Source organism: Ictidomys tridecemlineatus, chromosome 3 (assembly GCF_052094955.1).
Source record: "Ictidomys tridecemlineatus isolate mIctTri1 chromosome 3, mIctTri1.hap1, whole genome shotgun sequence".
Lineage (NCBI taxonomy): Eukaryota > Metazoa > Chordata > Mammalia > Rodentia > Sciuridae > Ictidomys > Ictidomys tridecemlineatus.
This window is the reverse complement of record NC_135479.1, coordinates 7618312-7630322: the sequence shown is the minus strand read 5'-3', so window position 1 is coordinate 7630322 and position 12011 is coordinate 7618312. Positions and strand designations below refer to the sequence as shown.

At 55.3% G+C, this 12011-nt stretch overlaps 1 protein-coding gene across 1 annotated transcript; it reads right to left on the bottom strand.

The window, feature by feature from the left end:
• Window positions 1-1975: 1975 nt before the first annotated feature.
• On the bottom strand, window positions 1976-8449 carry Cpsf4l (cleavage and polyadenylation specific factor 4 like). Its single transcript, XM_078041779.1, has 5 exons — window positions 7575-8449; window positions 7163-7213; window positions 5396-5548; window positions 2857-2952; window positions 1976-2242 (listed from the first exon to the last, which is right to left on the bottom strand). The coding sequence occupies exons 1-5, from the start codon at window positions 7741-7743 to the stop codon at window positions 2049-2051; spliced, it is 663 nt and encodes a 220-aa protein (XP_077897905.1). The 5' UTR covers window positions 7744-8449; the 3' UTR covers window positions 1976-2048.
• Window positions 8450-12011: the final 3562 nt, after the last annotated feature.

Genomic DNA, 12011 nt, shown 5'->3' with positions numbered 1-12011 from the left:
TTGAAACTCCATAACATATGGTTTACCGATTTCCCCCGCCCCATTCTCTTGATTCACATTCCTAAGCCTCAATATGGCTTTATGTCTGTTGCAGACAAGGAGTCTCATTGTCCAGCTAACTGGCCATCCCCTCCTGGCCCTCAGCAAAACAGAGCCCTGCGTGTCCACTCCTCACTCACCTGTAGCACAGGCCCTGCTTTTAAGCCCGGAGTTGGTGAAGGGGGCTTGTGGGCTTCCACACCAGAATCAGGAGGAGCTGAGTCCCATGGCCTGACAAGCTGCAGAGAGAGCGAGTCACCAGGAGACACCTACTGCAGAGACCCCGTGTGCAGACAGCTACTACACGCAGGCCAGGGTGCTGGCATTTGATATCACGCCAGGTCTCAAATGCCTTTATTTGCACTTTTAAGTGCAGAAAGCATGCCTTTGATAAGTTAAAAATTGTACTTCCCCAGTGTTATAATTCCCCAGAGTTGTCACAGACTGTCCTGTTTCCTGTCAGGAGTCTTGCTCAGAACTGGCAGGAAGTTGCCTTCCCATAGAGCTCAGAAACTGCCTCCAGTTGCACCTGCTTGTCAAACTTAGGTGGCAGTTCAGCACTCAGCCACCTAAACCAGGGGTCAGCAAACTTCCAATAGACCAAATAGTAAACATTCAGACCTCAGCCCATCAGGTATCTGCTGCAACCCCTTCCCACTGTAAGCCCCAGAACAGCCAGAGACCACACGGAAAAATTTCTGCCTTCGGCTGTTACCTGCTGCTGTAACAGAACGCCTGAGAATCGATAACTTATTTAGCCCACAGTTCTAGAGGCTGGAAGTTCAAGATCGGGTGGCCAGGTCTGCTTGGCCTTTGGAGAGGGCCTTGTGCTGTTCCACACATGGCAGGAAAGTAGAAGGACAAGCAGGCGTGCTGGAGAGGAAGCCAGACTCACTTTGAAACAAAGTGCTTTCCCATAACTAATCCAACCCCTGAGAACAGGAACTCCCTCCTGGGAGACGGCATCAAGCCATTCTGTCCCCACCTCCCCTGGTTCAAGTAACTGCCAGCCCGGCCTCCCACACTGCCTCACACAGAAATGAGACTTCCTCCCCTTTGCTGGGGACCCCCAGAGTCAAACCCTAGGAGACGGTGTGTGAGAGTGGAAGCGCTCACAGGCACTAAATGATCATTTTCACACATCACAAAATATTCTTTTGTTTTTTCCCCAACCTTCTTTAAAAACACTCCCAGCTGTGGAACAAGCAGCAGCAGCTGGCTGTCGGGGGCCACAGGCTGGTGGAGCTGGCCGACCCTTGACAGGGTGTGTGCCCTCGCTTGGAATCAATATGGAGACTGTGTCCCTAGACACCAGGCACGTTCCTGAATCAGGGATGGCTTTGATTCAGAAAACTGACTCTGGGCCCCAAGTCCTGAGCCAGGCCCCATTTTCTGTAGCAGAAAGCCCCCTTGAGTTATCCAGCTAAGGAAGAGGAAAGCCTGGGCTGTGGTGTACCCAACACAGGGGATCTAGAGGTCGGCAGGTTCTGGGAGAAGCCACCCCATGAAGGTGCCCCTCATACAAGACCACACGTGCCTTCCACAGGATCGGAGGGAGTGAGGGTCCTTGAAACGGGGCAGCACTGGGGAGCAGAGTGAGGGGGAGACACAGGCACCCCGCCTGCCCACACTCACCTTTGTGTAACTCGGGTTGAATTTGAGGTTCATCTTGGGGCTGGAGGAAGTAGAGAGGGAGAGATGACAGTCTTGCCCTAACCTCCCATCTGCTCTCATCACATTCCCTGCACCAGCCTGCTGCAAACTCTGTCTCAGGGCTCCCTAGGGAAGGGTCCCTCACCCTGGCCAGGGAGCAGGGGAGAGAACTGCAGAGCTTGGGGGAAAGGGCAATAAATGTTGTACTCATTCCTAGAACAGTGTGGCGAGGTCTACCTCGGTCCCCAGCCAAGAGCACACATTAGCAAGGTGTGCAGGAGCACACCAGCCACCGAGACCTCCAGGGTTGGGTGGCAATGCCAAGAAAACCCAGCAGGTAGACATTTGCCAGGCGTCTAATTTTCTAGTGCCAGCCAGTGGAGGAACTGAGGGTCTAGACCCAGAAAGCCAGGCCCGCACTCTGGTGGGAGTTGGTAATCAAGAGATCTTACGCACTGGGTAAATTGGCACTTGGGTCCTTCAGGGCAGAAGCCAATGAAATAGTTGAGACACATTATCCGAGGGACATGGCGGTATTTACACCGGGGACCTGCTGGGCAAAGAGAAACCAGCCAGAAAGATCTGCTTTAGCCAGAGGGGAGAGACACAAAACAGCTCCCAGGCAAGGGCATGTGCAGTTCTAGACTCCTCCACTTGATCAAGATGCATAAATCTGGTTCTTTCTGTTCTGCCCAAAGCACTCAGTTCCAGCCATCCTGAGAGGGGGGACAGGAACCACAGAATGGGTTGGGACAGGTGTCAGCTGGCAAGTCCTGAAATAGGTAGGGTGGGAAGTGTTGCTGTGACTTCTAGGACTTACACGGATGTGGGTCACACTTTTCAGCTGAGGGCTGGGATGTGGACCAGTGGTGTGAGAAGAACAGAGTCTCTCTGTGCCAGGCTTTCCATGGCTAAACTGCTTAGTACAAAGTCTCGCAGCCCATAATGTGCTGCAGGTAGGATTGAACCCCAGTCAGCCTTCCCCGAGAAGCCTGTGGCTGCACTTCACAGTGGGTCCCTCCACCGGAGCACAAGCTGGGGGATAGCTACAGGGGGGCCTTCTGCTGAGATTTCAGCAGTGCTGTCTCATGGGCGGTCGGGCCCCTGCCCTGTGGAGAGCCTGACCCAGACCCCATCCCGTGTCCCTGTCCCTCAAGGCCTTACCATCCCTGCAGAAGCCTTGGTCATACCAAGGGCAGTCCTGGGACTTGGAAGCTGGCTTCACATGGAGAAACGTGCACTCCTTGTTGTGGCAGTCACCTGAAAATTCCAGCACTCCTGGTGGACAAGCAGGCTCGTCCTCGTGGTCTCCCACCTGGCCAGCCACACTGACCTTGGCCCTCACATAAGCCCGCTGGCCTTTATATACTGGTCAGAAGCAGCTGTTTGAAGACAAGATATTTCTAATCCTAATCCTTCCTGCAGTCTAAGAAGAGCAGATCCTACAAGGTCTGCTTAGCAGGATGGGTGTGAATACACACATCCAGAGGAATGAGCAGGGCTGGGGTCCAGAGGAGCCCGGGACGGAAGGCACTTAGGAAATTGCGGGGAGGGAGAAAGAGGAGATGCGGGGTAAGTGGCAGGAGACCCGAGAAGAACTTTGGGTGGAGAAATTGCCCTCTCTTCACGTCCACCAAGGAACCTATGCTGCCTCCAGAGCCAGGGGCAGCTTCTTGGGGTGGAAATGCCAAGAGCCCAGTGCTGCTTCCACCAAGCCTGTCGGCAGATTGGACCAGGTCTCCTCAAAGCCACCAGCCCTAAGGCACTGTAAAAGTCCAGGAGTCGCTGTAAACGCCCTCTGAGGCTTTGCTCAGGAAGGAAGATCTGTGGAGGAAGATTCAACCATTCTCACCTCCTTCCAAGTATGTATGTGTAAATGCTCCCAGTGTACCACTGCGGGGTGGGGGGATACTACAACCCAGTGCTTTTCAGAGCCGAAGGGAACTTCATTCACAGTGACTATTCCAATTTTCAGATGGCTCCAAAGAGATCCGTTTTACCCAGTGGGCAAAGCAAGATTTCACCTAGAAAAGACAGTGCCCCTGAATCTGGAGAGTTTTAGACTCCGGCTCTCTCATCTCACAACGTGGACACCAGTGCTCACAGAGGGCCAAAGCGTGTCTATTTTCACCCAGGTTCTTCACAGTGAGGAGGGGCTTATTTGCCCGTGGTCAGTGTACATCACCAGGTAGAGTGCTGATCCTGGCCTTCAACCTTCTAAGGACATGGAGTGATCTCACCCCCAAGTCTGGCCAACATTTGCTAGAAGGAAGCAATAGGGTTTGGGGGATGGTGTGGTCTTTCATGACGCTGCATCCTGAGCATGGCCAGCAGGTGGCAGCAGCAGGGCAGTCTCCATTTGGCTTCTCAGAATACACCTGGGTCACTTGTCCCAAGAGTTTGGGAAGACCTGGGATATCCTAGACCCTCACGCTCCCCTAGCAGTATTTTTAAAAATCTTTATATCCAAGAATAATGATAATTACTTTGATACAATATTAGAGATTCATTTACTCTAAGAACAAAAGCATAGATTACTTACAGTAGTCATGAGTTTGAATGTCTCTTCCCTATAATTAGTTATTGAAGGGCAGAAAGGGACTGGGTCCTATTCCTGTTTCCATGCACAGTACAGTGTCTAATCCCCAAGTGAAACCTACCGCAGGTTATTGAGAGAATGCATAAGTGACATTTTAAAATGATAAAGCCTTAGGCAATGACCAGGGGCACCCAGACTCCCAGATAAATTCCTGTCTTTCCAGAATGATATGCAGGCAGTCCTTGTGAACTGGGTGGCCCTCACCTTCTGGGAGTGGAATATTGGCCTGGGAGGAGCCTTACCATCAGCCTGCAGGGAATGGCTCCGCACCTAAGTGGCCTGAAGCTGGCCCTGAGCCTCCTAAAGGAGGGGTGCGCAACACAGCTCCCTCTGCTGGCCGCTCTGTTTGGAACACAGTTTGAAACCCACTCAACTAGATCATCCTAAAGGATGAGCTTCCGGCTCAGCAAAGCACTGAGCTACGGTGCTGCTGGGAAGGGCAGGCTCTGAAGCAGGCTCACACTCCATTCCCCAGCTGGTGGAGGGGCTGTGGTTTCCCCCTAAAGAGTCCTTCGATGACCAAAGAAGGACTGAGGCCAGGAGGAAGGTGAGATGCCGGAGCAGGCCTGACCACACAAGATAATTTCAGGGGCCAGACTTCCGAACCTCAGGCTTTATGTTTACGCGTCATGCTAGTTTTCCATTTATGGAAGCAACACAAAGGTTTTTTGTTTTGTTTTGTTTCTCTTCTAAAGTAAGAGCTGGAAGTCACAAGATGGTTGAGAGAGGGCGACGGTGCCGTGCCTGTGGGTGTGGTAAGCACCGTGACTGTGCCTCTGCTTGGGGAGTCCTGGTCGGGGACGGCTCCCTGGAGACTTACTCCCAGTCAGCCTGGGTGTGCATTAGCCAGGCAGGACTGGGGAGGGAAATGATGCCGCCGTCCCCTTGGGTGGGGACAGGTGAGGGCAGGCAAGGGCAGGGTGGCACGCTGCAGTTGTCTGAGGCTGTGGGGAAGCAGAGGCACCTGGGGCTCAGACAGCCCTGGCTGGTCTCCTGGGACACACCTGGCCCCTGTGGGTGCCCTGCCCCCCAACCTACTTCCTTCCCACTCACCCCACCCCGTCACCCTCCAGGGTGCGGGGATGAGCCAGGCCGGGGCATTACCGAACTTGGAGTAGAAGTAGCACCTGGGCATCCTGGTGACGTCGTACTGGTGCAGGAACCTGCAGTGGTCGCCCTTCTTGCAGAGCCCGCGCAGCCAGTGCTTGCACACCACCATCTTCTCACCCTGCTCATGCCGGAAGGGGCAGAGCTTCCCTGCAGACACCAGTGCGCCACTTCGAGGCTCCCACCTGCCCACAGCTGGCCCGCCTCAGCCTCCAAGGCGTTCCCTAGGGGGTACAGGGCTTGTCCCTAGCTGCCCTCCTGCATCCCACCTGGACCCTGGGAAGGACTAGGACAGCGCCAAGGTGCCATGCAGGGCAAGCTGTCTGAGCATGGCAGTTCCCACTTCACGCCTCTGCCTGGCACACCTCCCTGCGGCAAGCCTCAGGAAGCCCCAGGCTTGGGACAGATGCCTCCCTCGCACCCCAACATGAACCCCTCTCCTTCTACCAGAGAGTAGCCCTGGAGGCCCACACCCAGCCCGCCTGGCACAGAGCAAGTCCTCATCGAGGGCCGACTGAGCTCACGTCTCTGAAAAACACCTTCAGCTTCCTGATCTGGAAAAATGTGGCCACTTAAGCGCCAACTTTGGAAATGTTACATCTATACCTCATCTTCCTCCCAAGGTGGCATCTCCCAGGCAGAAAGACACCCTGGTTCCTAACCCTCTAAGAAGGGCCAGCCTCATGCATGGCCAACTCTGTAGGAATCTTGGGGACAGGAAAGGTGTTCTCTTCAAGTCCCCTTTCCTCCACCCCTGGCCATTGACATGCTGACAGTCCACAATAACCGCTTTATTTCTTGGAGAGAGGGTGTCACTGCCAGCCACTGGCCACTCAGTCCTTGGTGGACCCACAGGGGCCTGGGTGACCAGTGAGGCCATTTCTGTTCTCGACCCACACTGTCCAGGGCCACAAACAAGGCAGGTGAGCAAATATGGCTTCAGGGCCTCCCTGCCTGGGCCCCTCCAGCCTCCCAGCTTCTTAGGACAGAATCACAGGGATCCGCTAAGCAGGTCCAATTCATGAAGAATTTCTTGGCCTAGATCAATAGGCAGACTCCAGGAAGCCTGGGAACCCTTAAAACGGGAGGCAAGATTTGGGGGCAACTGCTTGTTTCTACGGGAAGAGCTTCAGAGTGGCCCCTGAACCAGAAGAGGGGTCAGGAGCCCCGTGGGCAAGTCAGGCCTCCCCAGAAGGCTGCGTTTGGGGGAGGGGCTTGATCCGCAGGCCGGGTGGGACAAAAGTGGTGGCTGATTTTTGTAGCATTTCAAAGATGGTGGCCAGAGCTACCAGAAGTCCTAAGGTGTAGCTGGGGCACTTGACCAGTTTCTCCACTGACTTGGAGGGAGAGGATGGCACTGTCCTCGCCAGAAGGAGAGTGGGAGAGGACAAGGAGGCCTGAGCCTCCTGGACACCCAGGCAGAAGCCCAGGAACACCCACACAGGCAGGAAGAAGGGACAGCCCTTCCAGGCAGCCCTGGACACCCTGACACAAAGGCAGGAGCCCGCAGGCTGCTCGGTTTACCCACGCACTTGTGGCCGGCCTACTATAAGACCAAATTCTGGGCCTGGGAATGTAGCGCAGTTGGTAGTGTGCACCAGGCCCTGGGTTCAATCCCCAGCACCAAAAAAAAGACCAAATTCTGCCCACTCCTAGTTTCTCCACCCCATGGGGCACAGTGGACTTCCGACCCCACCAGGCAGAGCCCCCACCAAGCCCCCGCTTGCCCCCGCTCCTGCCCAACGCAGACCTGCCCCAGCTCACCTTTCCCACAGAGCCCTTTAGCGAAGAAGACGCACATGGCTGAGGCCGACTCTGGGGGGAAGGGAGAGGAGAAGACAGCTTACCTGCAGCTGTGGGCGTGGGACCTTCACCAACCCTCTGCCACCAAGGGCCACCTAAACGGCCCCTAGGCTCCAGCCTGTGAGCCCTCAAGTTCCAGCCCTTTGGAAGCCTCCAGACCAGCCTCCAAGCCTCAACTTAAACCCCCAGCTCTGAAACAGGAGATGGAGGGGGCCTCAGACCAGCCTGAAAGACGGGGAGGCCAGGGTCCTCCTGTGGAGTCACCTCTCCGCCTCTCTCAATCTGGAAAACGGGTTACCCAGAGCCAGAGCTAAGGGGCCCCGCCGTGAGGGAGCTGAGCAGAGTCCTGCAGAGAGGGGCTGCCCTCACTCACTGTCCATGCCCTGGAAAGGCAGGAGCCCGGTGCCTCTCTGCAGCTCCACATCCTGCTCGAAGGCGAAGGTGAGGCGCTCCAACCCGGCAATGACCTCCTCCATCTTCTGTCTCCTGCTGGGCCTGCTGCAGGTTGCGAGGGCCCTACAGGTGGACCCTATATAGCTCATCAGCCCTTAAGGGGCCAGGGCTTGGTGCGCCCCCCACTCCAAGGATGCTGGATGGCAGCTAACTGCCAGTGATCTCTAGCCGGGTGGTACAGGAGGGGGACCCGGCTGCCTCAGCCCTCCCACCCCTGCAGGTGCAGTGGCCCCAGGGCCCTATCCTGTGTCCCTTAGTCTCACTTCCCACTCAGGTGGGAAGGGATTAGCAAAGACCCGCACCTGCTTATCTCTGCATGTCATCCAATGCACACAGCATTTGCAGACACAGCAAACCTGGGCTGACACCGTGCACATGAAGACACAAACGTGGGCAGCAAGAGAGTTGCACAAACCAACCACAGCGGAGGTGTTCTGATTCAGAGCGTGGAGCCAGAGGGCACGGGCCCCACAGGGTGCAAGTCACCCCTCCCTCTGGGACTCCTGATGCCCCTTTTCTATCCTGAGTGACAAGCCCTAAGTGAGTTCTCCATGGGAGAGGGAGAAAGGAACGTAGGCCAGGGGATCCGAAACAGTTGGATGAATAGGGCTTTGTTTACCCCTGCACACTGCAGGCTGGGCTGGAGGGTGGAACCAACCCAAGGCCAGGGCCGCCTCCCCGCCAGGATTCCACGGCCCCCACAGCGCCTCCCACCCCTGAGAAAGTGCTTTGTAAAGGAAATCCCTATGCAAATGTTGTTTTATTATTATTACACCCCCCCTGCCCGCAGGGCTGGGGACATCTGAAAAACGCTTTCAAAGGAGCATTTGAGGCTCTAATTAGACAGGCTTCCCCTCCCCCTGCTACAGCCCTGCATGGGCCTGGCCTCTCCTAGAACGACCCTTTCCAGAGCCACACTGGCCTTGGATGCCCATGGACCAGAAGCCTAGCGGGAGAGGTGGGCACGCCCTGCAGCCTGGCGCTGTGAGACAGGAGCCAGCCTGCTGCTCCCTCCGAGGCTGTCCCACCTGGTTTGTTGTTCCTGAGAACACTGCAGGAGAGAGGGACACCTGGAGCCCAGGCGGGCTGGGAGGGGCGGGACGTGATCCCAGGGTTTCCATGCGCTGGGGCCACCCTGGACGACAGCTGGTGAGAGGTTGAGGGTCGGGATGAGAGGGCCCAGGATGGAAGCCTTGGCTTCTCTTGGCCCCATTCTGTGCATTGATGGGACCCTGAGAGGACGTTACCTGTCAACAGGAGCCCACAAGAGGCTCACGGCAGCCTGGCAGGACAGGCAGTTCAGGGGAGGCCAAGGGCACACGGAATGACAGCTGGAATCCAGGTCTCCTGAGGGGGCCTTCCACCCGCATCCCTGCACATCTCTGTCCTGGAGGCTGGTGTGTCCAGCCTCAGGTGGCTCCGTCCAGCGTGGACACCACAAGGAGCCACACAGTCAGACAACGGGGCGGAAAGCGGCCTCAGCAGAGGGAGGAAGGGGCGGCAGCCAGGGCCTCAGCGGGTCTGGGAGGGTGGTGTGGAGGCTCCGTCCAGCCCCCCGAGGCTCTGACAAGAAGGGGGCACAGAGCTCTGAGAACACACTCAACAGACCAAGGGAAAGGTGGTGGCCAGGCAGCTTGGGGCATGGCTTAAAAAAAAGGCCAGGCAGTATGGCACGCCTGTCATCTCAGCTACTTGGGAAGCTGAGGCAGGAGGATTGCATATTTGAGGCCAGCCTGGACAACTTGGTTAGACCATGTCTCAAAATAAAAAGGACTGGGGGCTGGTCGTGGCTCAGTGGTGGAGCACTTACCTAGCACGTGTGAGGCCCTGGGTTCGATTCTCAGCACCACACCTAAATAAGTAAAGGTCCATCAACAACTAATATTAAAAAAAAAAAAAGGCAGGGGAGATACTATGGAATAATACTGACCCAATTATATTCTGTGCTGTGTACACGTGTGAATACACAACAGTGAATCCCACTATTATGTATGATTATAATGCACCAATAAAAATGAAAAGATTAGATCATGAAACTTATAACAAATAAAATATAATACAAATTAAAATAAAGAGTAAAAAAAAAGAAATTAACATCTGAGCCCTGGAGATATGGTTTGAGGTTATTTCTGATACTCTGGTCTGAAAGCAGTCTTAGCTGGAGATGAGCAGGAACCAGAGCCCCCTAGCTTTCCTCCTTCACCTGGGCTCCCTGCACCCCCTGTCCTGGCCAGCAGAAGGCACGAGGTGGATCCCACTTAGCTGGGTTCACTCTCCCAGTGATTCTTTTTTAACTGGGCACAAGAATGAGGGCACCTTGTGTTCGTGGAGTTTGCCTTCTGGCTGGGTGCAGTAGCACACGCTTACAATCCCAGCTACTCAGGAGGCTGAGGCAGAAGGATCACAAGTTTGAGGCCAGCCTTGGCAACTTAGATCCGATCTCAAAATTAAGGAAAAAATACGCAAACAAGAAGGTCTGTGGCTGTAGCTCAGTCGTAACGCACCCCTGAGTTCAGTCCCCAGCACAATCAATCAATCAAGCAAATCCCTTCTGTAGTGAATTGAACTGTTTGCCCAAAAAACATCTCAATCCTAAGTAGCCCCTGGTTCCTGCGAATGGGATCTTGTCTAGAGTCCTCACAGGTGCCATTGAGTTAAGCATCTCCAAACAAGATCATCCTGGAAGAGGGCGAGCTCTAAACTAGGTAACGGGTGACGTGTGAGAGAGAGAGGGACACTTGAGACACCAATTCTGAAGAGACACTGATTGGACGACGTGAAGACAGAGGAGACTGGGGCCGTCCACCGGCCCCAGAGAGCCAAGGCTTGCCTGGCGCCACCCCACGTGCTGGAGAGACAGGAACAGGGTCGGAGGCTCCTTCACAGGGAGCCAGCCCTGCGGCACCTGTTGTTCTTTTCTTGTGGCACCCTGATTTGGGAGTTCTGGCCTCCAGAGTGTGAGAGAAATACACCTCTGGGCTTGGATTCCTTTGAGGTCCAGGGGATTGAACCCAGCGGTGCTTTACCACTGAGCTAGCGTCTCGGCCCCTTTTATTATGATTCTATTTTTCTCAGACAGAGTCTTGCTAAGCTATCAAGTCTGGCCCCAAACTTGCCATCCTCCTGCCTCTCAGCCTCCCAATTAGCTGGGGCTAGAGGCGTACCCCACTGCACCCAGCCTAAAATTTTGTTGTTTTAAGCCCCCCAGTTTGGGGTCATTTGTTACAGCAGCCACAGGAAATTAACACAACTTCCTACTTGGAAATTTAATTTCAGGAGGCCTCACCCCATCTACAGATGAACAAATAGACGCTGGAGGACTTGGGTGACAGAGATATATCACTGAGACCAGGGGGGGACTGCCCTGCCCCCTTAGACTATTTCACAGCTACCGAGATGGCTGAGCACCCCACTGTGCACAAACAGGAAGTGGTCCTCAGGCCAGACAATTCCCAGTGATGCCCTTGAGGAGGGGCCAGGTGCCCCGGCCTGGGGATGTCCCCTCTGGAGCTCCCCCATCCAGCTTCTGTGCCCTGCAGCTTAGGCTGAGTGCTTACATTGTCATTTATTAATTAATTCATGGGTGCAGAGTGGACACCCGAATCACTGCACAAACACTGGCATTAATTTTTAATCACTGTCATTATGAGTCTCTCATTTAGCGCTGGCTGCAAATTCCCTGAATCATCAGCACGCTCTTCCTTTCCCTTTATGAATGCACGGCCCTGGAAAGCAGGGGGCTGGGGCTGGGAGCTGTGGAATTCTCTAGCTCCAGGGCCTGCCGGGTCAGTGTGCCCCACACCCCCACCCCTGGCTTTGAATCCATCATAGCTGGTGCCTTGGGGGGCACATGGGCCTCACCCTCCTCCCCTTGATCCTGTGCTCCTGCCTTGATCCCCACGCAAACACCCCAAGTGCCGGGGAGGTGCAGACTGGCAGGGGCAGTCACAGCTCATCTGGGCTCAGCCACCAGCCTGTAACCTTGGGCCAGGCATTTGGCGGCCTCTCTGGGGCCCAGATTCCACATCAGTAAAATGGAACCAATAGGTGCCACCCACTTGGGAGGTCTGGGGATAGGCACCCCTGGGGGCCTGGCCCAGGACAGTGGTGTGATCAGAGTTGTCCTTGAGACCTGGGACTTGTCTGCTGTCCTCCCCTGCCCAGGCCCAGATAAGAGGACGCATGTGCCTGATGCTCCAGGACCCAGGTGCCCTCCTCTTAGGACCAAGGTCATTATTCCTGAGAGTCCCTGATGAGAGGAGCTGTGGAGGCTGCGGTCCCCTGTCCAGTTGCAGTTGGAGGGGCAGCAGCAAGCTTCAGCCAGGAGGGTCTGGCAGCGGGAGAGACCTAGAGATGC